This window comes from Lonchura striata, chromosome 1 (assembly GCF_046129695.1).
Source record: "Lonchura striata isolate bLonStr1 chromosome 1, bLonStr1.mat, whole genome shotgun sequence".
NCBI lineage: Eukaryota > Metazoa > Chordata > Aves > Passeriformes > Estrildidae > Lonchura > Lonchura striata.
The window spans coordinates 18,848,512-18,876,110 of NC_134603.1; the positions used below are offsets into that span (position 1 = coordinate 18,848,512).

General features: G+C 35.8%; 1 protein-coding gene across 1 annotated transcript in view; it reads left to right on the forward strand.

The window, feature by feature from the left end:
* Positions 1-27,599, forward strand: part of ANGPT1 (angiopoietin 1) — a 151,053-nt gene that overhangs the window by 79,567 nt on the left and 43,887 nt on the right. The window contains exons 4-6 of the mRNA XM_021546436.3: positions 190-422; positions 17,623-17,750; positions 23,164-23,265. Of these exons, the coding sequence (XP_021402111.1) occupies positions 190-422; positions 17,623-17,750; positions 23,164-23,265 (463 nt within the window). The remainder of the gene's footprint in view (positions 1-189; positions 423-17,622; positions 17,751-23,163; positions 23,266-27,599) is intronic.

The following is a 27,599-nucleotide window of genomic DNA, read 5'->3' on the forward strand; positions in this document are numbered from 1 at the left end:
CAAACATCAAAAAAATGCAGTCTTAGAGATCAGTTATGTTTGACTCAGTGGGCTGAATTAATAGATGTGACATAATTTAGAATTATTGATTTAGGTAGTTATTTATACACTGAAAAAATGTTCTGGTTTCTGAATTATTAACTGTGTTGGCATGAAATAATATTTACTAATAGTTTTATTTCATTTTAGTGTACTTGAGCACAGAATTCTAGAAATGGAAGAAAGGCACAAAGAGGAGCTGGCCACTTTGAAGGAGGAAAAAGAAAATCTACAAAGTTTAGTCACACGACAAAGCTACATAATCCAGGAGTTAGAGAAGCAGTTAAACAAGGCAACAAGCAATAACAGTGTCCTGCAGAAACAGCAGCTTGAACTGATGGATACAGTTCACACCCTGATCACCCTCTGCTCCAAGGAAGGAGGTAAGAAAGTGGGATTATAAAGCATTAGAAGTACTAGGAAATTTCATGTGAATTAAGGCCTGAATTTTTGGAAAAGCAAAACTGAATGGTCTTATTCCAAGAAAGAAAAAGACATTATAATTGAGGAGAAAAGAGCTGATGAGGACCCACAAATCAAATAAAGTTCAGACAATGCCGAGGCTGACCCTTGTACCGACAGCCATATTATTATATTTAATATTTAATAATTTAATTTAATAACAGCGAGTTTTTTAATCTTGACCATAGCAGATATAGGCCAAAATTACATTGCCTTTCAGTAACAATACTGATTTGTCCCTTTGTGTATCTGTCTCCTTCTGCTAGAAGTATGCCAACCAACCATTGGATCTTAATTTTATAGATGTCTGTATCTCATCTACTCTTGACTTCCTTTTCAGTCAATGGAGAGAGCAGGTAACTAACCAAAGGAAAATAATTCAGAGTTTTTTACATGCATATGGGTTACAATATTGATGATTTTGTATATAGAATCTTATAGTGCTATAGGTAGACATCCAATAGATGAATCTCTTCTATTGAACTAGATTTTATGTATAATAACGGATAATTTTTCTTTCTTTTGTCTTGCTGTATTTTGTTGGTTTCTGGGTGCTCCAAATGAAAAAGGTAGAAATAACATGCTTTGAAAGAAGGGCTCAGCAAGGTATCTATAGGACAATTTTCCTCCAGTATGTCCTTTTTAGCAAACAGCTTTATTACAGAAACAGGGACAGAAATTCAGATAGAATTTCCATTTTCAAATGCCAAAGACACTGCAAAATGTCTTCAGAAATTCATTTCACCAGAACTGGTCAAGGCAGGGATAGAAAGCACTGTGCAAAATGGAAATGGTGCACTTGGAAGAATATATTATTATCTATGAAAAACAAGGCAAAGTCATACAGAAATGACAACACAAAAATCCTTCTGAGAAAGGTACAGGATAAACACAGAGAGAAACTGTAGATGAGTGAGTTGTGATAGACTTTTAGCAATTGTGTAAGCATGGATCAAGGAGCTCTTTGAGAGGTATCAGAAGTCCAAAGAGCCCAGCATAACAGATTTTTGTCATTCTTGAGCTCTAGTGCCACAGACTAAAAACAAACAAACAAACAAACAACAAATTAAAAAAACAAACACAAAATACTAAAATGAAACCAGCAAACAACTACCCCACCGCCCTAACTGAAAACTTATCACCTGTATCATTAGTCAGTGCTCTCTCTAAGAGGCAGAACACATACTAGATCAATCAAACTATTCAGCTCAAGGCAATGTGGGTTTTCTTTCTGCTATATATTCCCATGCAACTTGTGTGGCTTAAATATAAACTGCTCCAGTCATGAGGATTACATCTCTTACTTTGGAAGTGTTGCATGCTTGGGCCAGTGTTGATAGACCATTTTTTTTAAATGTTTTCCTCCTCTCATGTTCATTCTAAATGTTCCCTTCTGCTCTTTCTGTTATATAGTTCTCTAGCATTTGGAATTAAATAACATGTTTCATAGAAGACTGTTCTCATATCAGTAGAGAAACATTGTGATGCAATGAAAATCCTTTATTATGTTTTATGGCCTTTTGGCAAAGAAACCTGGCAAGGCTGCATCCAGAGTGTTCTAATAAAGCTCAGGAGTATTTTAAAATCAATATCAAAATGAAAGATATATTATTCTCATACAGAGATATATAGCAAGTTCTTTAAAGCTTAAAAAGGTTTTCTAACAGTCTTGAATATGATTCAAAGAAAAAAAATAACAAACAAACCAACATTTTTCCTAAACTTAGTTTCCTCAGCTGCTTCTTATAAAAACTTTGAATGAGGAATACAGAAGTGAGTGTTTCAAATTGGGCTCCTGGGTACAAATTCAGGTGCCTGAAAACCTGAGTTTTCAACAGTCTTTTTATCTTCTGAGGAACTGAGGAAGTAAATGATGCTTAACACAGTTAAATGCCTAAATATAACCTTAATCGCCTAACTAAGCCCTTGATTTTGTACTCCATTACCTTTTGTGTATTATCATATTCATAATTTTCCTTGTATGCTTTTGTTCTTTGAGGAGAATAACTTAACAAGAAATGTTCAAGTGAAGAAATGTTTCTTTCTTATTGTCTGATTAAGTCTAATTTACCAATGTTTTTTTGGTGGGTACATTCACAGCTGAAGAAGTAGACAGATAGCTTAAGTTAAAATAATATTTTCCTGGAGGACAAAACTACTTTAATGAAGACTAAGTACTGAAGGTTATGCCAAAAATTAATGCCAACTTCATTCTGTGAAAATATATGTTGAAGGTAGAAATGTATGCAATATTAGGAAGTACCACTGGAGCTACTCTAAATTTACACCAAATGATGAAGTTTGGGTAGTCTTACACAAATCTTGATGCATGCAATAATGATCAAAACAAAAAATGCTCTGTGAGAACTGGTGTTTCTTGGGAAATGGAGAATAACAAGAAGTGATACATAAATCAGTGACACCTCTTCTGTCTTATACTTCGATAAATATCAGTCATCTAATTTCATAAGGGATATAGCAGAAATGGAAATGGTCCAGAAAAGAATAGGACAATGGAAAAATTAGAGTCCTGGAACAATTTTCATATGAGGAGACAGAGCTGTAACATACAGATCTATTAGGTGGGAAAGAAGATACGTGGAATACTGTTATGGAAATGCACAAAATAATTGATGATAGGGAGAAAAGGAACAGCCAGTAACACTGGGAAGTATTTTCCATTGATGAAAGACGAGACTTAAGTAATTTAGGTAATAGTTATTAGATATCATAGAGATTGATATTTTTTTTTTATTATTAGAAAGCTGTAGAGATGGAAAAGGATGGGTCCTATTAAGAACTTTGGGTCTTTAATAGGGGCACTCATTTTTGACAGAAAGCACAACCTAAGTGAGGCATCAAGTCTGGAAAGCCAGATTGTAACTTTATAAGTATGAACAACAAAGTTGAGAGGAATTGCAAAGTATATCTATATCCTGTGATATCTTGAGAATGGATGTAAGTATCTCTGTCAGATTTTCCTAAATTAAAAATGCAAGTCACTATATTTTATCTTACATTTATGCCATGATATTTTAATAATTATCTCTATCTATCTATCTGTCCATCTGTCCATCCATCCATGTGTAAAATCTCTCCCAGGAGAAGTCACAGATAGGAAAATTATTTTCTTTCTCTCATAAGTTTTAGTATTTAGTAGAGGATTTTCCCATTTGTGAAAGTGAAAAATATAATATAGCTAAATCAATAAATTTTAAACCAATCTTGTGATAATCGCTGTTTTTTTGATTACAGAAAATGAGATACATTTACTCCAGTAATGACATAATCCTATCAGCAGACTTATTTTTAGATTAATTTAAATAAATTGGTACACTATCTGAAATTTTCCTCCTAGGAGCCTATGAATAATATAGATGGGTAGTATAAAGATGCAGGGCTGCACAGAAACTGTTTTTGTTCATTTAAACAGTCTAAGGATCTAACAAAGTCCCTAGAATTGGAAATTTGAAAATAAGAAATTTGCTTTGGTGCTTCCACTGTGCCTAGGCATATATTAGGAGAATTCCTGAAGAATATAAAGGCAAATGTGAAAGAGAAAAAATAAATAAAACCAACCAGACCAAATCAACCAAAAAAAAAAAACCCCAAAAAAACTAAAAAAAAAAATCAACCAAAAAAAAAAAAGTGAAAAGGAAAAAGCAATACAAATTAAATTTTTTTAAAAATATAGGTGGACCTAAATAGAAAATCCAGATCCCATTTTCAGTGTCAGTTTTGGTACAGACAAGTTTTAGGATGCGGGCCACCTGTAAAACTTGGAATTGTTGTGAGTTCGGTTTCCAAAATACCACCCACCTCTCTCCCAGTGTGAGTGATTCTAGAGTTTCAGTTGCATGTAATCCTTCAAACAGACACTCTAACAGGTCACAAAGCCTACAGACACAGATAAATGCAGGGTACCATGGGGACTCACATGTGTCTATTTTGGCCTGTGTCTGTGGCTAAACAAACTTGTCACATTGTGTATATTGGTATATTTTAGGCAGGGGCAAAAACCTTGGCAACATCTGCCAGTAAAGTTCTACAAAAGAATTTCTAAAATAGAAGCACCTTCAGACACTAGCCTTCAAAGGAAATGGTTGTTCATTATGGTGAATATTAAAACAAATATTTAAAGATGAAGTAATCTCAAAATTAAAATGTAGGTAAATGCATGAAACTTTTACTTTTCCCCAACAAATTATGAGGAAATAAAAACATATCAGTGAAGGCTTGATTAATCACAGAGATATTGCATGATTATCTCCAAGACTGTAAAAGTGCTTCACCTGTAGCAAATAACAAATAGAGACCAAATTATTCTTAGAAAAGGACTTAAAATGTTTTGTGCTTATTGTTTTCTTTAAACTGGTCTTTTCTCATGCTACTTAGACTATTATTTGTCTCAGAGTATTATTTATAAAACACATTGCTGTCTATGTCAACCACATCTGTAACATGGTAAATACTACTGTGCACAGTACTTTCTAAGCTGCCACATGAGAAAAATTATTTATGGAGAAGATATGCAGTGCTAAAGTAGATATTCCATGAGTATTACTCAAAAAACTCCTCAACCCCAAAACATGGCATATACTACAAATTAGTTTAAGCAGTAGATAATACAATCAAAGATATGTATGCAGGTTCAAACCAATTACTTTAGAAAGTATATTGGTCCACTGGGAAATTATGGTTCAAGTCAAATGTCACAAAAGGTGCCTTATCAAAAACACATTGTCTTTTATTCCAGCATAAGAAAATGTATTAAATTTCTACTGTGTAAAAATAATTTGCATAACTTGTGGTAACTGCCTCGGTAGTCCTACCTATAGGATAAAGGACTGTAAAATTCAGTGGGAAAGCATATTTAACCATACATTAGTTTTTTTCTTTGGCTGTTTTCCAGACTGCATAATAATATACCTTTTTAAAATGTTTGGCCTAAACTTACTTACCTCAGAAAACTAATGGAACAGAAGAGAAAGTTTTGCCATGAATATCTGTTTTGTGACCCCTTAGTAAAAGAGAAATGAAGAATTATCTTCCTCTTGAATGCTGACAAGATGCTAAGATTAATTCTCAAAATAATACATGTATATGCTAAGAATTTACCTCCCCAGAAGTACCTATTGACTTCATAAAGTAAATAATATGGTTAGTGGGTCTGGCATTTCAGAAAAGGTATAAGTCTCCTAGTGTATAGATAGAAAAAGTAAATAGGTCCAAAAGTTCATTTGAATGCAATTCATGCTTTTTAAAGGCATAGTAATTAATTTATTTTTAAAATAATTAAAAAGTAATCAATCTGTTCCACTTGGTCTAAAGTTGATGTGATGTAAAGATTTATTCTGAAGTGAAAAGAGTGAGAATAGACTGAGAACTTCAAAGAAATGACCTGAAGGTTATGGGCTCAGGGGAAACTCCATTGACAGAAGCAGAATTGCCTCAGGAGTGCTGCTGGCCTTCTTCATTAGACAGACTTCAAAGACACCTTTTATTATACAGGCTAGTATTTTAAAAAAACCAACCCAAAATTAAAAAAAAAAAAACACCCCCCCCAAAAAAACCCCAAAAAAAACAGAAACCAAAAAACCAACAAGAACCACTAAAAGCTGACACCAAACCAATTAAAAAGTCCTGATGGGAACACAGGACAGAAAAAGAGAGAAGTAGTTTTAAATATTAGGATTTTTACAGTGTTCAATAAGACAAATTTTCTCTATTATATTGATTCAGCCATACACCGGAATACAATAATGAGAATATTAAAATCCACTAGATTTTAACAGTGTAGAAGAGCAAGGTTTTATGGTATAGGTCTTGATTATTTAATTCTGTTCATGGAAAGAATAATATCAGTACTCACCTGAGACATATTTTGAGGTGACAGCTTGTTTTTTCTGTACTGTTTGTCTATAAATATTTCATTCTTTAAGCCCATGCCTCCTCTTGGTACCTCATCCTTGACTTTATTAAGGTTTTTTTCAACATGATGAGACATAGCTGGTGAGGCAGAACCTTAGAGCAATGACTTTATTATTTTTCTTTCAAAACATAGAATTTTTCGTTCCAGGTGCACCGAAGATTCTGTACAGCTTTGGCTGAAGGCTGTAGGTCTGAGGTGGATCAGGATTGTGCTTGAAACATTTTTAAAGGAACAAGTTTATGTATGAAATGACATTTTTTAATACCACATATTGAATTTTAATTATCAATGTGTTCTAATATACTGCAGTGTAAGAGTAAAGCATGATGCTTTTGATACACTAATTAATTTTTAAAAATTTTATTTATTAAAAATTAATTAAAAACCTCAGACATGTAAAAGTTAGAATGCCTACACCAAAGCTTTAAACAAAATCCAGTTTTAAGCACTGAAATCATCTGATGTTCCCACACTTTTTGACTTCCCCAAAGATGTCAAAGCAGATAACTTCAGCTGAGGTTGACATTATGTGGTCAAGATTATGGAAAAAATCAATTTTCTCAGTTTCTCTTTACCTCCTTCAACTTTAGAGATTTTATGAGCATGAGGTTTTCATTTTTATTAAGATATTCTAAAGCATAACAGAAGTCCTTTTAGTTTAAAAAAAAAGATCAGAAGATCACTATCAGAAAATGTTTGCCAGCATTTCACAAAACTCACTATTTCAAAGATACATTCCATTGTGTGATCTGCTCTTATTTATATTTTGAAAGCTGGAGGAAAGCTAAATCTTTCTTTTGCCCTCAGTGTCGGGGAAGAGGGGTCCCCTTACTCTTATGGCTGGATCCTGTTGAGCAAATGAACTGGAGATTTCTGCAGGGCTGCACCCAGAGGCTGCTCAGGTTCTGTGCAGTTGTGGAGATGTTCAGTTATTAAACACACACACCAGCACCAGCTTTTGTGTTTCCTGTTTTTTCTGCTCAGGTGCTACATAATTCCTACTTTCATTGAAGACTGTCTTTATTGATATGTAATTTTTAGAGATGTTCAGAAAGTTCTATTGGAGAGTTTTTTGGGGTCATTCTTAACTGACTCCCATAACATTTTCAGAGTTTGGGTCTGGATTTCTTTTAGATCAACAAAGTCACTTCTCTCCAAGTGAGTGTTTCATGATGAGGTGACTTAGAACTACAAGTACCCTTTTTTCTCCATACCTGTTAAAAGGTAATGATGTTAATACTGATATTTATATGATCACTATCTGTGTTGTTTTTTTCTAAAACAAAAAATCAATTCCAAATCATAATATTTTAAAAATAAAAATATTTCTGTACCATGCTTAGGCAAAAATACAAAAATACCTTAATTTCAAAGTTATGCTTTATAATAAAGTACAACAAATTAGGTAGTATTATTATTAGGTAGTAGCAACTTAGGCTGTAATTTAATAGAGATTCAATTCTGAAATAAGTAAATTTGAATGTACAGCATTTCAAATTTATGTCAGTTGAAAAAATATTTAAATTCTTCAAAATAGAATTGTGAAATTTGATATTTTATCCCTATTAACTTGCTGATGATCACAGCAGGACCTCAATATTTATTTGTAGTGAAAACTTAATACTGGAAGTGTACATAAATTCTTGATTGTTGATATTAAAATCAATTACCCACCCTCATTCCTACAGTATAGGTCAGTGCCAAATCCCTCTTCATTCAGTTTTGTGAAACTAGCATTTTTCACTCACACCAAAGATATTGCAGAGAATATCAGCATATATAAACCAACTAACAGCACTGTTGGTGTTGCCCAAACGACTTGTTAGTCAAACATTTCTTTGTATGCATACCATTGCTCAGATGGAAACACCAAATGCACATTAGGATGTCTGTGTGGAAAAAATAAATCAATTAAAGAAATATGGACACTAGAAGTATTAAACAATGCCAGCAACTTAATCTCTTTGTACAGTTAGTGAAAGACTTTAATTCTCCTCTGAGTGAATAGCTAGTTATTCACAAAATTGCTGTCTCAAGCAGAAACTCTTAAGGAACTATATTGCAGCTGGATAATTAAGTGTCTTTATCTCTTTGTAAATGGGCCATAAGGCATTCTATTGCAGCTCACTAATGAGGACCATTTTATGGTACTCTTAAGTGATTCTTTCAAATGCACAGTGATTTGAAGTATTATTGTTCTTGCCAGTCACTAAGGGTGGATTTATTGGGAAACAAACTTGATAAGTGTAGATAATTTATTAGGTATTAAATAATTATGCCCTGGAGAGGGTGAAAGCTCTCTACATTAATGTCGTTTTCCAAGACGGAGTTAATTCCTGCAGCCCTACAGGAGGGAAATTCTGCTGTAAATGATTTATTTAATAAGTAGTTGGATAGCTTGAGTGGTCTCACTATGCAATTGTTTTCCTTTCTTACTGCAGGCTCTTAGAGGCTGTGTGGGAGGGCAAAGTAATGTTCTATTAGCTGCTAAAACATTTCTCTAAATGTTAACCTGAGACATCTAATTGACTACACCTTTTCTCTTTCCTCCCCATGTTAAAAGTATTGATCTCAAATTCTTCTATGTGATGAACCTTAGTGCTCCTAATAAATCTGGTACTGGACTAATGCCTAGGCTGGTATAATCACTGTAGTCCTGCTAATTGCATTTCAGCATGGCCTGGTAGTTGCTCTGGATTGTACTTAAGCAAGGTTCACACACCTCTTTCGGCCTCCCACATTCAGTGAGGATGGTGCATGTGGCCATTAAGATCTAGAGTTTGAGAGCAAAGGAACTATTTTTGCTGTTGTCATTTTTTCTTGGAAACAAAATCCTTCCACTTCTCCATCAAGTCCAGGGACTGTAGGGTCGCGTAGGGGTGAATCAAGATCATCGTGCTGCTATGGCAGAAAAAACAACTAGCATAACCAACAAAGAAGCAAAACAACCAAGCAACCAAACAAAATCCCTAACCTTTGCCTCCCCTTTTTCCCCTACAACAAATCCAAACCCTTTCTGCAAGATCTCCTATTATCTGATTCATTCTGTGGCTATGGAACCAGTCCACAGCCAACAGTTATAGCCAGACTAGCACTGCTCCTGTAAGTGACATTCTGTCATTGCACCAGAATTGGAGCAAGTTTGGGATTAGGACTAAGTGCTCCCTTAGACATTCAAAATGTGCATGTGTATTATACACATGCTTATACTGTCACAGAGTCTGAATAGTTTAATGAAGGCCAGCATTTTCTATTGTCATCATTCAGCAAATGAATGTACCTAAGGAAGAAATTCTAGAGTTTTATTTTCTTTCACCTTCTAAAACACCTGTTTGAACTGAAGGTAAGCTCCCAGGGAGACCTTGAGTGAAAGATGCAGGAGGTGTTACTCACTACTTGATGGCCCAAATGTAAATATTATTTTTAAAATTGTTACAAAGAAATAGACAGGAAGTCTGAAAAAAATATACCACATAATCCATGGTGTGTTCAAATACTGCATAAAGTGTTGGAACACACATTGCACAAAAAAATCTACAAAGACAGATGACAACATGTGAAATACCATTAATTAAACCTATGACAAATACTTTAGGTGGTGCAAAAGATTATAGAAGGAGATTGCAGTAGAAATTGTAGGTGGCTTGTAGAGCATGGGTGCAGACTTACTGACACTTTCAGCTAAGAATGCAGTGTCACCAGCTGGAACACTCATTAAAAGCTGACAAAGGGAAATTGTCCTTCCCACAGTATGTCTATAGAGTTCCTTAGTATGGGATGCTGAATGATGAAAATTAACACGGCTTCAAAAACATTAACTGGAGAAATGAATGGAAAAGAATGCTTTCAAAACCTATTAAAGATGCAGATATTGCATCTGGTGGGGGAAGTACTTATACTGTAAATTCCTAAATATGCTTTCCTGTGCTTATGCTGCTCTCCAGTCCTCTGCTTTGAACATCTGTTCATATTGAAGACTCTTTTTTCAGGCCAGTTGTTAGCCAAGCTCTTGCAAAATCTTAGGGCCCTCCCGAGGAGAAAAGTCCTAAAGGAAAATAAAATAAAAAATAAAATAAGTAATAATGTATAAGATAAGTATAAGTATAAGATAAGAAACCCAAAGATGGTGGCTGAATGTAGTGAGGAAGCCCCATGACTTCTAGGGTCCTGATGCTGGAGATGGGACACTGGAGAGGCTGAAGCAGCAAAGTAACTTGGGATATCTAGTCTTATAACTTCATTTGGGAAAAATGGAGCCCTTGACAAAGTAGCTTTATACAGTAGAATCTGCAAATTTATAATCTATTAACTTGATAATGGAGCAATAGTTCCCAGAACAGAAATATTTTATTCCAGTACGTCAAAATGAACTTTCCAAGTTGCCAATGGCCTGCTCTTTTTGTCAGATTCAGAGCAATGTCACAAAGAAATATTAGCTTTAAAACCATTTTGGTGAATGCATATTTTGTTGAAAGGAAAATGCCTGTCCAGACTCCAGTCATAAACTTCCTTTCACCTCCCTAGTAAACAAATATGAGTACACAAGCATACACAAAGATGTATCCAAGAAGACTGCTGGACTCCAAGACATACAGAAGCAGCTTTCATACTAATATCCTCCCATTTTGTTTTGTTTTTTTTGAGGTTTTCAGACTTCATGGAGATAAAGATAAAGCATAGAATTAATGAAGTAGGGAAAAAATTTGACATTGGAGAAAGTTTTGAATCATGTGGAGATAGTTTGTCTTTATAACAATTAGAATTTGGTAGTAACTATGTATAAATTCACATTTAAAACTTTTAGTTGACTAGCTAGATACATTAAAAGCTAAAAAGCTCCTGATATTTTATCAAGAATAAGTAACTGTAATATGTTTTTATTACATAAATTTCAATGGGTTTTATTTTTCTAATTATTATTTTGCATTGGTTATACTGAGTGGCAGTGGTAGCTTTAACAATCCAGAAACATGTTTTGTGGAAGAAAAACAGATAGTGTGTAATATGTACTTGGATGAAAATATGCTTTCAAGTCCATTTTAAGAGGGACCCAAGTGTGCTCTTACATCGCTATCATTTCAGTTTGTAGGCATCCCTGTAGCTATCTGGAGAGCATATCTGAATTGAAATCAGCCTTCAGGTTTGTTCTTTTTCTTATGGTTTGTGTAACATTTGCTGCACAATGGTTTTGTCACAGGGTTTTCTTATTGCAGGAAATATCAGGTATCACAGTCAGCTATTAGGTTGCAGTTTAATATTTGTTCTCAGGTGGAGGTTGGTATATGCAAGATGAGGACACTGAAACAGCAGACTATACTTCTGGCTGTAAGTCAGCAAAAACTGTAAGACTTTGCATATTTTTCCTTCTCAAAACAAAACAAAAAAATCTTCACCTTATTTTGTCAGATTTGTGTTTGGTTGCTGCTGTTGAGTTGGGGAGAATATATCCATGTGTGGGCAGTGTTCCAGGCCTCCTCACTGGGTAACAGTTTGAGTAACATTCTTTGGATAACATTAACTGTTCTGGATTTGATTCTTCACGAGCCAGGCATTATTTGCCATTATAACTGGAATTTTGTTGGTGCACAGCAGCTGCACCCAAATGGCTGGGTAAGAGGTCAGAGACACAGGGTCACCTACAGAAATGCAGGATTCCCCACAATATGTCTGGAACAATGACAAGATCAAGGTAAGATTTATTTTCAGTCAGGATCTAGACAGAAACCATCATTTGGCAGTCCTTATATGACCCTATCCTGGAATGTAGCAGCTTTAGGTAAAAGCAATCAATTTACAACCTTCTCCTTTTTGATTTTTTTGGAGTTGCTCAACAGGGGACATAATTTTAACCTCAGATGCTTTTCATAGCACATCTAAAATTTAGATCAATTATATATGCCAATAAGATGTGGAGAAAGGCTTTTTCTTTCTGAATTTGAAAGTATAGATGATTTAAAAATGCCTTTTTGGTATTTCTAGTCTATAAGAAAATTATATTTATGTAAATAGATAGATTTTTATGTAAAATAAAATCATTCACTCAGACACCAAAGAAATCTCTGCAAATCTGTCCAAATAAGTCACTATCATGCAGAAAAACAAGCAGCTGTTTTTCATTTGTTGTCAGTATCATGAAAGGACATAAAAGTCTAGTGATTAACTCAGTCTGAACTGATTTCACAAACATAGCAGTTCAGATCTCAGGTAATTTAGGAAGTATGATTGTGATTTATTGATTCAGTCAACATAATGAACTGCATTTTAACATTTGTTATTGCTTATAGACAAGCTGTGTTATTCACCAGGTATCTGATGGAGACCTGAAAAGCAGTGAGACAATTTTCTCAAAAACAACCAGAAATCTCAGTTTTAAAAAATCAAGTAGATTTTTTATTTTTTTCCTAGTTGAGAAGAAATTAGATAATTTTCATACAGCTAGGAAAAGCAGATATTGTATGCTTTCCATTTCATATTCCTAGAGGACAATACTAGATGGGTAATGTCTAGGTTCGACAAGACAGGAATCTGCGAAGGAGGGCTAAAGCCTCCTGTGCAATGGAGAAGGTAAACCCCCTCCCTCCGAATTACTAGGAGTTTTAAATCAAAAGGCTCTCAGGCAAAGATATGGGAATGGGAGTAACAATTCTTTACTAGGAGAAAACTAGACAACAATTTTAAAAAAAGGCAAATGCAATCGGTACAAACAAAACCAGTGAAAAAGTCCAGAACCTGAGGATTCGGGGTGCCAGTAGCAGTCCTGCTGGGACGGTTGCTCCCCTTGCAGTGATTGATGAACTGCAGCTGCAGTGGTGATCTTTTGAAGGGTATAGTTTTCCTCTGAAGATCTGGTGGCAGTGGGGCTGGTCTTCCTCTGCGCCGGGGTTGCCTCCGAGCTCCGCCGCCGTCGCCTCAGCGCGCGCCGGCTGCTTCGCTGCGAGTGCTGCCGAAGAGAGCTGCTTCTCCGGGAATCCCCCAAAGTAAAGAGCTGCTCTGTCCCCAAAAAGGTACCCCCTTATATCCAATAAAAGAGTGCTTGGCTTCCCCCTCTGGGTGGAACATCTCACAATAGGATGGTGTTATGTTACCAGCCCTGCATTGAATCAGTCAATGGCCCACTAACAAACCATTACCTCTTAGGAGCAAAACCGGTTCTTGGAAAAGATAATAAAACCTGCCCAACAGGTTTGCCTTCAACAGATGGCAAATAGAATACAAGCTTATCTTACAACCCAGGACAAGTAAATATTTCAGAAGTTACTTATTCTTAGTAATCAGTATTTATTTAAACCTGGGCAAAGAATAAAACATTCTCCATTTGTAATCGCTATTAGGAAATAAAGTAATTATTTATTGATTTAATTTTACAGCTAATAGCAGAAAAATAGTCTCACTCTATACTGGGCACACATAACTATCAATCAGTAAATTTCCCTGACTACTGATCTGGGAAAACGCCCTCTATACCTGAGCTCTCTCACTTGCAAGCACAGGTCAATAAATAAAACTGGAGGGGCTGCAGCCTCAGGGGCTGACCCTGGCTGAGGGATGCTATCCTGGGAGCAGGTGCAGCAGAACCCTGCTCTGCCCTGGTGCTGCACAGCCCATGGGTTAACAGAGACCTCACTGATTTGGGTTCCTGTCCATCCACAGGGCCTGGGCACTTATGGATGGCATTTCATGTACTCTGTGGGCTCCAGTCATCATCCAGGGTGCTGAGGGAAAGGAACACTGAAGGACTGATAACTGAAAGAAATAATTCCCATCAAGTAAGGGAAAACAGATAGCTCAAGGAGAAAGTTACTGGGCTAAAAATTACCCAGAAGACTTTTGGAAGTGCAGTGAAAAACTTGTTATTGATTCCCCTTCTTTCCACACAGGCACCATTGCTTTAAAGGAGCATGACCAGTTTATTCATCCAGAGAAGGCAATCAGAAAACATTCCTCTGTTCCAAATCTTGGAACATTCCGTTTTAGAAAATGATAATATTATTTTGCTTGACAGAGACTTATCTTCTTCTTTAGGTACATAAAACTCTGTCATAAGCATTGTATATGAAAACAGCTAAACTAACATTAAAAGTTGTGTAAAGTCAATATCTTGAAGCTGACTAAGGAATTTAGTGGTTGCATATTTGGTTTTAGAGCTAATTTACTTGAACTTACTTACTTGTAAAAAAAAAAAAATACTTACACATCTACCATATGTGAGCCAATACATCATTCAGGGACTTGATGTATAAAGGATTCAAGGTCTATGTAATGTTGTAGAAAAAAATAGTCCAGAGTTATAGTACGTAGTTTGGAAACTGTATGGAATATTAAGTTAGAAAAGTAGCTTGGAAACTATATGGAATATTAAGTAAGAAAAACAATAGCAAACTTTAGAGAAAACATATTTTATGCTAAAAGCACATTACCAGTAACATTCCTGAGTATTAATTTTCTGTCAAGTTTGGGCTGTTCTTGCAAATTACAGTATGATGTATTAAGGAAACCTAAACTTTGACTAGTCATGCTTAATATACTGTGTTGCAATGTAATAGTATAGGCCCTTGTGAAGGAGCTGGGCTTTTCTTCCAGTGGGAGCACCAACTCCTGAGAGAAGGGTGAGAGGCACCCAAGGAAAGCCTGGCTACAGTGGAATAAAACCCCTGGTGCAGAAAACTCTGAACGCATATTGGATTGCTTGGCTTTTGGGAAATTGCACATTTGCTCTCGGTGTGATCTCAGCTACTTGAGCTGTCTGAATCTAAGAGGAAAGGTGGTCATATCTATGACATTTATCTGTCTTTTTCAACTTCATCTCTCTCATAAAAATCCCTTTTATTGTCTTTCTTTTCATTTTTAAGATAATTTATTTCTAAGGACGATTTCTAGAGATCAATCTCTTTAGAAAATTACCAAAGCTGTTTGATCTGATATTAAAATCTTACCTTGCTTAAAATTTTAATGATATAAACTTTAGAACATACTCATTAATCTTTTGTCTAAGTTTCAGTTAGATAGGACCCAAATTCAAATTTCCTTTATTGAGTCTTAATAGTTATTTCCAAGTGGTTTTCAATGTGTGCATAACACCCATGTAAAAGGTAAGATAATGCTGCATACAGCTAATAAAATATAAGTATTTTAAGTCTGAAGGAAATGAGTGGTGCCTCTGCAACACTAAATAATTTTGATGCAGGAGAGACTGATGTCTCCAGTTGAAACAAGAGCATTAGAGTAATTCAGGCCAGAAAGAATGGATCTATTCTAAAGCACTCTGAAATCAATGAGAGGCTTTGCTTTAACTCCTCTAGGCTTTGGCTCCAGCCCCAAGTAATTATTCAGGTTGGACTTTGGCCACAGATACTAACACCATCTGCTTACAGAAAGTACCATGAAGTCTTTAATTAACACAAGTCACGAGGGCTTCAGTTCTATGTCTTATCTAAAAAATGTCACTTTTGAGAGAGTGCACAATTGATGTGCACCTTGCTAAGAATCTCACTCCCTGCCATCTCACAGGAAAGAGTGTAATCTACAGCACTGCCAGTACTAGATTTTCCAAATACAGCTAAGTTTCAAAGCCATCGATTTCCTAATCGAATTTCATATGCAAATATATTAGGTTTTATTTTTGTTGATGGTGTTGAATAAAAATAACAAACATGAAGCAAATACATGGAAGGGGAGAAGTGATTTTTTTTTCTTAAAATAAAATTTTAAAATAATAATATAAAAGTCATAAAAAGGAAAGAATAATATGATTTTTGTGCTAAATGCCTACCTAGAGAGCAATATAGTTGTACAATCAGGATTGGATTTCTAACTAGTTTTCTATTTTCGCCTTTTCATGGAATGACTGAGGTAAAATGTTTAAACTTTTTTTACCTCAATTTCCCCATCTGTGAAATGGCATTAATACCAAGTGCTCTAGAAGGAATTTGCCATCCTAAAATACTTCTTGGAGGTGTTCAAAGGGAAGATAGTACTTCCAGCTGCATGGCCTTGGCATTATTCTCACCACCTATGCCCCGTGCAGTCCCACATGCTGCACAAGGCCATTGCTTTGTTGCACATCAGCGTCAGATTTGCAGCGGAGGCCATTTCACTCAGAGTGAATATGATGTAGTCCCTTTTGTATCTATAACTCACACTTTCAAGCCAAAAATGAAAAAGAAGTGTCTTTCACCAGAGGATGAGTGTGTCTGGAAGACTTAAGTAGTGTATCCTTATGTAGGAATTAATGAAGTGCTGGCCTGAACCCTGCACATCACTTAAGGACATGTTTAACTTTAGGAATCTGAGTAGACAGATGGATTTCCATGGGAATACTGATGTGCTTAAAATATGTGTTGTTGGAATAAAATCATATCCTTCACTATTGTGTGGGGTCATGCTACTTTTGTTTGTGAAAGTGAAGAGCACTCTCAGATGTTACTCCTTCTACAGGGAATTTCCTGGTTGTTCAAGACTGGGATTCTCAACATTTTGCACTCGTAATTTCTCAGCCCAGACTCATATATATATGGTCTGTCTCTAACATACAGGATCAAGATCTGCACTGGTGTTATAACATTAACAGTTGCCCTGTGCTGAGAGAAAATGAGTTCTATAAATCTTGCCTCTAGACACTTGACCTCAGTAGCACTGCTTTTTCTTTTATTGTATTTAGCAACTTTTATGAATGTAGTTATGAAAATAATTAAATTATTCTCTACAAAAAAATAAATTTAAGCAAGCAGCTGTACTGCTCCAAGCTCCTGTGCTGCTCAAAACTTATTACTTCATGAACAGCACAAACTCTCTCCTTCCATCATTGCTGTCTTAGGTGAACATCTGTGTCAGATCACAACACTGAACACATTTTCCACCTTCATGTGCCATCTCTGGGGCATTCTTTGGCAACCTCCCAGGGACAGCTTTAGTGAGAGGCAACACCTGCAGGGTACAGAGTTTTGCACACAGGATGGTGTGTTTAGCTATTTGTATCATTACTTCTTCTGATGCCTACTTCTACCATCTGTCCAAAAGCTTCATACTAGTTCTTTACTAGAATTTGCCAAATGCATGAACTGTGTAAGAAACAGTACAATTATTACTGTGCATTTTTAGAAGGGATGCAGTGTGCAAAAGTGGACTTCCTAGATACAGAAATGCTTAAGACTGTTGTTGTAACTTCTATTATCATGTCTTTTGTTTTGCAGTTTTACTAAAGAATGCAAAAAAGGAAGAAGAAAAGCTATTCAGAGACTGTGCAGATGTATACCAATCTGGTGTCAACAAAAGTGGGGTCTACACTATTTACATTAACAATGTGTCAGATCCTAAAAAGGTAATGACTGGATTTATTTTCTTGTTAATACAATATTGCTCTGAACTGAAAGGAGTGTTTTGAACCTTTACTGAATTTATCATTCCACAAAATATTGTACTGGTATATAAAGCTTGTCTACTATTTAGTATTGTGCTTTAAAAAGTACAATAGACTGAAAAAAATTATTAACTGTATTATTCCAGACATTCTTCTTTCCTGCTGACAGAAAATCCTTCCTAAGTTCCAACGTACACGCAATAGTTGATTCACTTCCTCCCACTTGGCAAGCTCAGTTGAATCATACTACGGCTGCAAATAAATCTGCAATAAAATTTAGAAGTGAATTTGTAAAGTGTGATAATGAGGAAGCTGATCTTGGGGATTCTCTGGTAGCATGAGGAAAGAAATAGCAGAATGAGTAGTTTTTAAAGATAAAGATTTTAAAAAAATCAGTTTCTCTTGTAGGGGAGAGGGAAAAGCAGTTTTGGCTGTAAAGAACACAACATGCTGAGTGCCAGCACTGCTTGAAATTATGAAGAATTTATAATCCCATCCTTCTCAAAAAAGAGATTTGGGAGGGGGGGTCTTTTATGCAAATGAAACATTAATTTGTATAAGAGATTATTTTTTTTGCAGGGCTTTTGTTGCTAAGGTACCTGAGTAAGGAACTAAGGTTAGGAACATGAGAGAATGATCTAAACCCAGCTTGTCTGCAGAGGAATGTTGTCTGTCCGTCTGACAGGGCAGTGTTGGGAAGAGCCACCAAGACTAAGGGCTGAGTACCTGGGAAATACAGTGGTGACCATAAAGTGGGCTAGACAGGAGGGAGGGAACCGCTTCTGTCAAGTGAATTTATTCCTACTGCAGTAAAATAGTGACCCTGCAAACATAAAAAGACTGTAAAATAATTTTACCAATATTACTGTTTATAGTAATATTATTATCATATTAAGATATGCTAACCTTTTTCCTAAGTGGAGTTTGGTATTACAAAAGGCCTTTAGAAGCCTGTAAACATCAAAATGTTACAGTTTAGAAAGGAATTAGAGTTCATTAATCCATGAGTAGAATTGAGGTAGGAGAGCTTTATGGGCTAAGATCAACATAATTCTGGTAAATGTGAATGGGAAAATAATTAACATGACATAAAATGCAGATATCCCTGAAAGCATTACTGAGCAGGACAAGAATATTAAAAGAAATTCTGTAGATGCTGTTGCACTCAAAAAGAGATGTAACACCTATGTCCAAATCGCATATACCAATTGGCAGTATCTTTGTTAGCCTTACTGAAGCTCATTAACCATAATCAGAAGCTGGACTGCAGTTAAAAACAATGGTTCCCTGGAAACACTCATGCTTCTGGTATATTTACCTCAAACCCACTTCACTGGAGGTATAAGGACAGTGACACAATGAAGCCATCCTGTGTTTCCACTATATCCCTGATCACAGACACTGCTATCAATCAACACAGGTATCATGACTCAGATAGTGCCATTGCATTAAGTTGTCCTGGAGTGCTCCTGTTTTAGCAAGAAAAGGCAGGAGTGTTTGTTTCTGTGTGTTGAGGGCATTTCTGATACACCCGTTTCTGTCTTGCCCTAGCAGCAACACAGCAAGAGCTGACTCCAGGCATGTCCATGTTAGTCAAGTGAGGAGTGTGATTGCTTTAACAGGTGTTTTTTTAGACATTATGGTCGTTTAAACAAGCTGTAAGGTAGTGCTGTGCAAAGAGCTGAACTAACTCCAGCTGAGATAGCTTCAAAATCACATCAATGCAGCACTGTGCCAGCACTAATTAGCCCAGAGGTAGCACCATGCAGACACAGTCAGATTGCTCTGATATCCTGATAGGTACTCCATGGAGACAGACTTCTTTGTTTAAAGACAGCTTTTTTTATCTGGATTACCACAATGCAATGCAGAGTTCTGGCATGTCTTAGGAACCCTAATGTATTATTTTCTACTGTATTACTCATAGTCACAGTCAACTATCTCATTCATAACAATTTTATACATCAGGCTACAAAATATGCCTTCATTTCATTTTATATTTTTGAAGGGATACTTACTAGAATGCTGATATTCAATGGAAAATACATCTGTCATATATACAAATGTTACTCTCAGTTTTGGTGTCTTGTTGGTTTCACATTCATATATTCATAAAAGAATTATCCTTCATGCCATTTACATACCTCATTTTTATATTCTCACACATGCTTTAGACTGCAATTTTTGTCTCTTGTTCCTAGCTCCAACAGTTCATTAATATACTTCATTAGCCTTCAAGCCCTTGATCAAAATTAGTGCTTCGTATCTGTTTAAAAGGTTCTTAAAAATATTCCATATTTTTAAATAGAAAGAGAAAAAGATTAATTGGCTTACTCTGACATGTATATGTGCAGTGCCTGATAATGTGGACAATGATGAGAGAAGGAAAAGGCAAGAAGAATCCTTTCAGTCCCCCAGCAAAGTCAGGGTGAACTACAGGGAAAGCAAGGCTTCTGATGAGCAAGGGAGCAGTGAAAGTGAGGTTGTACCCATTTTGGAGTTGAAAGAACCAAGTCACCTTAGGGTAGGCCAGGTGTGATTGCTCTGACTGCAGGCAGGACCTCTGTGTGTGCCCTTGGACCAATGCATTGACTTACCCACTGCCTCCCCCAATGCCCCCACAAACGTGGCTGTTACCAACCTCTGGGTGCTCTACCCTGAAAATGTAATGTTATCCAGCCCTGCTGCTGGGCTCCCTGTGTCTGTGTCCTTATGGTTCTGCAAAAACTATTGCTATGGCTGTGGTCTTCACTCCTCCCCCTTTACATTTCTCTTGTGGACTTCCCACTAAATTGGTGCTGATGCTCTCTCTGAGCACATCTGGTGGAATTTTAACCCATTATATGTAGGCTATTTCTCTGTACTGTGCAAACTGTCCTCCAACATGGTGGTCATCAGACTGTTTCTGCATAGCAAAGACACATTCCCTGAATCTCAAAGGCTGGTCTTGAGCTCGTTGCTCCATGCCAGTGAGGTAGATTTGTGGGATTTTAGTGTGCATGCACTTAAAATGCAATTTATAGAAATCTCACATCCTCCATTTACTTTAAAATTGAGCTTATCTCTGAATGCTAATTACAAAATTTTTAATAGTTTAGTCTATAAAAATAAAAGAGGTAGAAATAATCCCATATTTGCCTTTTAGGAGCTTGAGAATTTTTACCCATGCATTTAAGGAAGAGCAAGAGTGCAATATTTTGGATGGTCTTTTATTCTAATTCAGGCTATTTTATTAATTATAAAATCAGAAACTATAATGCATACAAATTCAGTCACTTTTTTTCATCCTTTTCTTTTCTAATAGAGGGCTGAGTGTCAGAACACGTTAAGTGGTCTTAAATGGCTGAGTGCCTTGATCTTTTCTGGGGCAGACAAGGCTAAAGCTATGCCCAGCAACATCTACAATCACTGTGGAACTCCTGTTGATATGGGCAGGTGTTTGTGTCTATCACTGTGGAAAGTGTCATAAAATGATGGCAAGTGAAAACTGTCCTGCTGGCAAATCTTTTTTTCTTGTTTTCCCTGTGCAATTTTCTCTTTCAATTTGATATATTATTCAGAAAACTTCAGTCTTTTTATAGGTATTTCATTATATTGTAGTATGAAAATCCCAAAATTTGCATGCATGTTTAAAATGAGTAATCTTAATACAGTCGAGGATTTACTTCTTTAAAAATTGGCAATGGATTCATGGGAGCTTGAAATTACTTATAAGGAAAGTAAATCCATCTTTTAGAAATTCTCACCGTAAATCAGACTAAAGATATTACATCCTGTAGATAAATGTTTTGACTCACAGTGGCTTCCCTAAAGAAAAAATAGGGCCAAAATATTTGTCTAGAAAATGGTGAGTTTTCTTGTGGTTACCCTGAATCAAGTTCATGTTTGTCCTAGTATTCTGTTTCCTTCCTGCACTTTCACAGGGACTTCACTTGGCATGCCTGGTGCAAATTAAAACAAAAACACTTGCATATTGTTACTATGACAGTTCTTAAGAGTAGGAGAAATTTAGAATGGCTTTTCCTGAGTGTAGATTATGGTCTTCTACTCAACTGCAGAACAAATTTTTATTTGACTGTGTTGGATAGTAATGTCCAATTTGTCAAAGCAATATAAAGCTTTAAATTGCCAGCCAGTGCTTAATGGATTGACTCTTGCTGATGTGACTGCCAAAAGGTAAACCTCTTCAACACTCTCACATACTGAGTTTTTACTTAAAGGGAAGAATACAGCTTTTAAAAGTGCAGACAAATGAAATTTAAGATAGATGCAGTGTCAATATGAAATGGATGAGTACAGGGGAATAGAATCAGTAAAATTTGCTTGAATCGGTAGCCCTTAGAGATTTAGATCTTAAAATTGTGTCCTACAAAACTAGAAACAAAAATTGTTTGTCACATACCAAGAAAAGCAAATTCACAAGCAGTAGTTTAATTTTTTCATAGTTTATCATCTGAATTTTTGGAAGGATAATGAAAAGGAGTGAAGAGAATAAAAGTTAATATCCATTTTTATTATTATATGGATTATTTATGATTAGTAACAGATTTCAGTTTACACAATATTATAATATCAAGGCTCAACAAAATTGTCAAATTGTTTCATTATCCTTTACACACAGAATATTTAGTATCTAGGTTAAAATTTCCTTTTAGTATCTAGGTTAAAATTTCCTTAGTGCAGTGGTGACAGGATATGATATTACATATTGAGTATAGATCTTAACTTCTGACCTTGTATCACAGATCTCATCTCTTGAGCCTGTTTCTGCCTGCATTCTCTGTCATATAAGACAGCTTGCTCTGAAGTCACCTGTCCCATTTTTGGACACTGTCTGGAACACTGTAGGTAATATTACACTTCAAAGGAAAACAGAATAACCTCATCTGTGCTACATTTCAGACTCCTAGAATGAGTGTTTTCTGCATGAATGGTCTCTCTCTGAGACCAAATGACACCCTACTAAAAGCTACATGAATCATTATTAGCACTGGAAGAATTACTCTTATTTATTAAGAGGAAGGGCATGGTTCCAGGGGCACTGCAAAGGAAATAGAAAAATAGAGCATGGAGGAATGTGAAAGGGAAAGCTGAAGAAGCAGAAGGGGATGGTTGAGAGATATTCTTGGTAATGTACTGAAAGGAGACATTGCTGGGAGAATTACAGTAAACATAACGAGAGAGCTGTTTGTTGCCAAATGTCTGAGGATGTCATTGAGGGAATAGGGCATGAAGACATAGGAAAACACACTTCCTTGACAGAATTTTATTATTCACAAATACTTTTCACCCCTAAGATGACAGAATTTCAATGCAAACTTGTTTTATTTTTTGTTTGGGTTTTAATTTTATTCTTTTTTATTAACTGTTGTAGGTCTTTTGTAATATGGAAATTGCTGGAGGAGGATGGACAGTTATACAACACCGAGAAGATGGAAGTCTGGATTTTCAGAAAAGCTGGAAAGAATACAAAATGGTAAGGTGAAAACTGTGCAATAGCTGTACAATTCATACAAGTGTCAGATTTCAAATACTACTTCTTATTGACCTAAATAGATAATTACTCCTATAGTGATGTGGTATGGTCCTACAGTCTTTCATGAAATACCTTTCTTCACGTCTGTTACTTTTGAAAATAATTTTTACTCAGTTAGTTGAGTATTATTTCCCCTGATTTAGAGTTTCTCTCAGATCTGTTACTGAGATTAAAATGAGATGAGACCAGAATGCTGCTGTCTGTCTCTCTGAAATTTTCACTTGATGTGATGTTAAGAGGTAAAAGGCATGTGATGATGTTTCTAAGGCATGGATGCTTCCAGCTGAGAGGAACTCATTCAGAATTTGGAGCAGATAGAAAAAAAAATTTACTGGGGTTTATCCCAAGTCATACAGCACCTCTGCCAATCAAGTTAATGTACTGGAAATGTTGATACTTCAAATAGGATTACAAGAAAATAAATAACTTACCAAATTAAAGATGACATGACTTCAAGCAGGCTATTTTCCCTTTGCCAACTCAAAAAAAATTTTACTCCAATCTAAATAACGTGTCACTTTTTTCCATTATCTGCCTGATCAAACTTTCTTATGGAGCTCAATTCTCTAAGTCCCTGAGGACTGGTTTGGATTTCAATGACATTCCTAGTGAAGTTTTCAGCACTGTGTTATCAGTCTGGCAGAGGAAAGGGTTTTTTTACAGTTTTCAAAAATACTAATGAAAAGAGAATTTTAAATGTTTCAAAATAAAAACAAGTTCTGTTCTGTAAAAATTTAAATGGGAAAAATTTCTGTAGTAGAACTTACAATTTCATAAATAAACATAATATCATATTACTGAAACAAAATCTGATTTTGGATCCTATTGATGTTTTATTTTCAATATTGCTTGAAAATATAATTAATTATCTGGGTCAGACTACTACTACTATGGATAACTAGAGGATATAATCTATTTTGTAATATATATTAACTAAAGTGATGTTAAAGTGACAAAAATATTTTTAATAGAGTTAAATAATTGGAAATTTATTTTCAAATTCATATTGTTTTAATTTAGCAGAAAACTTGAAAACTCTTTTACTTGATTTGGTTCAGAATCAAATAAAATATAAAGTATCAGATTATTTTGGGGAACAAAATTTGGAGATTCTACCAGGTTTACTAGTGAAGAAATTAGAATTTGTATGTGCAACTTACGTATGGACTTTTTAAAATGTATACATATCACACTAATGATTTTCTCAGCTTTTATCTCCTGAGATTTTCTTAGGCAGTGTAATAAATACAGCCTTTTGTAAAGTTTTCCCATGTGGCCTGTTTTTATATATATCCCTTCACTTAGTCATTTCCCCCCACTTTTCCTTCACATTCTTAGCTGTTCAGAGAGGGTGTGTGGTATCTGTTAGACCACAACTCCTCTTCTACCTGGCACATCTACCTGGTGTTTCTTCCAGTGGAAGCTGGGTAGAATGGTGTAGGAATGCAATGGCACTTAGGCTTACTCGGAGCATGTGAACTTCATGTGTGTTTCCTCAGCCCATCATTCAGATAGAGATTTCCAATTTTGTTAAGATATTCTTCTCATGCTTGTAACTCATTGGAGTCCTAAAGCTGACAGAAATAATATCATCATATAATAACAACAACCATAGGTCTCTGGGGCTTCATTTTTTTTTCAGTGAATGTAGTTCTTATTGGAAAGAAATCTGTAAAACTGTTGAAGTTTATAAGCTATAAGCAAGTACTTGGCAGCTTCTGAGCTGGGCAGGCATTCAGGCCACCAGCCTGCACTGCTGGTGCAGGCCTCACAAGTTACAGTGTTAGGAGGCCACTGCACATATGCTCTGACTCTAAACAGATCCTTACAGAGCCTTACTGCATGGAGCAGTCTCTGCAAGGATGACAGCACTGCTGGGTTACAGGAGTCACCCAAAAGCAACTGGGCACTCCTTGTCTTTGATGCAGGTTCACACTGGTTCTTTCGGCTTATGTGGAAGCACTTCAGTTCTGTTCTGGACACCAATACAGTAAACAGGTTAAGTGAAAGGTAGGGTAGACATAAATATTTTGAGTAGGGAGTATACTATTCCATTCATACATAACTTGCCACACAGTCAGTGGTAGTGCAATGGTAGTACTGATTTTCCTCCTGTCTTTTTTCCTCCGTGTCCACTTGCATTCAGCCTCCACTCTGGAAAATGAAGTAACACTTTCTTTGGTATCTAAACCAACAACTAATGAGTGCAAAACCTTTTCTGCAGATTCACTGTTATGCAAGGTTGGTTACGTATCTTCTTGTTTAGGGGCATATGTTCTCTATATCCTTCAATTTTCTTTTTAGTCTTATGGTGTGCAGTGTAATTTTTGCCTTTGCCTCTAAGAATTAATTTCTGACTAAGAAATTTCTTGGGCCATTTGAGTTTTGTACATTCAATAGTAATTGAAATAGATTCAGAGAAAACCCCATAAATTCATTTTTCCATCCTTTCCTTATCAGTATCTACTATATTTGTTCTTTTGCATTTTGCAATGGATTTTCTGTTATACTATTTTATCAGATAAAATTGAAGTGGAATAATTAATTTTTTAACAGCAGGTGAGATCACCCTGAAGCAAATTTCAGGCATTTTTCATATTTTCTTGCCTGAGTAAATGTAAATACAAAGCACTATTAAGAGTTTTGATCTCTAGAGAGGAATATTGCTTAAAAATTTATTTCTTGCCATCTGCAAACCCAAGACATTTTAAAAGGTGGTTTTCCACAAACTTACCATCCAAGACATGGTTTTTGGCATTTATTAGGCAGTTATTAGCAATAATCAAATCTGAGTAAATGGATAGCTCATGTGCTAACTTGGCTGTCGAGACTTCTTGATAATTTTCCAGTTTTCAGTTCTTGGATGAATGCACCTTTCCCAGTGACTGTCTCCATTTTTGCCAAATTAGGTGATGGAGTATTGGATTCCTTATTCTCTAGCCTTCTAGCATGTCTAATTTAATAATTCCCATGAAATTCTCTAAATTTATTCCATACTTGATAGCCTAATATTTACTATGAGTTTCCTAGGAGGCCTTCCTCAGGGTCGAGTCTGTTGGGAGTTTCCTCAGACATTTAAATTTTCTTGCTTTCTCTTGTTTGAGAAAAACTCTCACTAGGTATTTGAAACTGTGTGCCTTAGCCAGCTCACAGCAACCTTTTTCCTAGCCAGTTTTTTTCTTGCATGTCAGTGTTTAATTGTACTCTATGCCTTAATTGCTACTTTCCACTCTCCGATGAAAAAACCCTATCACTTCTTTTAATCATTCAAAATGTCATGAGCTAGATTAGGATGACTTGTATATAGTACACACAAAGATGAATCTCAAAGCTTTATGGCAACCACTTCCTACCTTCCTGACCAGCAGCTGTTTTTTCTTTTGATTTCTTTGAGGCAAGAATTATGTTCAGCGCTAATTTCCACATTCCTTCAATTTCATGTTCCTGATTAATATCTAAGAGTCCAACAACAGTTCAGTGCTTAAAACATCTGCAGCCAATTGTTTCAGAAGTCATCAGTAGCATTTATGTGTGCCTGAAGAGCACATCTACAAAACAACTTCCATTTCTTTTGCAGTTTCTTCTTTTTCTTTTCTCAGTAAAGCTGTTGGGTCAAATTGATGGCTATCTCCATAGTGCATGCATGGTATGACACCAGAGCAGGATAATTTATGTTCTTCTGTGGCTTAAATTCTTCACACACTGAGAGCCAGACCACGGAGGTAGTCACCAGAACTTTCTCAGGATGTGTTTTTGGATGCAATCCTAGTGGGAATTTACATTGTGTTATCTGGAATAGACTGAGCCTAGTAAATTTAAGCTCTTATAACAAGTCTCGTGATCTGTGTCTTCTGCTTACTTAAAGGACAGCTGAACACATCTTTGGACTCTAATTATCTGATTTCCTTCTAGACATGATGGTTTTTATGCATTTTTGTATACTTCCCACAGTCCACCTCTGTGAGTAAGCCCTAGTTTGGACAGAGGGCCTGCCTGTTCCCTGGAAGACCTTCTTGTTTGTGACAGTAAGGTTGATGGTCACCTCATGTTTTCATCTTGCTAGTGTTTGCAAGTCCTACAAGCCTGAATTATAATTAAGAGCTACCATTCCAATAAAGACTTTACTTTTCAGTGTCTTTGTTCAGTTCATTCTGAAAACTTCCAGATGTTGCTTACATTCAATTTGTATTTGCAAACTGTTCATCTCCTGTTTTAGAATGCAGTGTCCTAATACCTTTTATGGTCTCCACCTGTTGTAAGGCTTTAAGAATAAA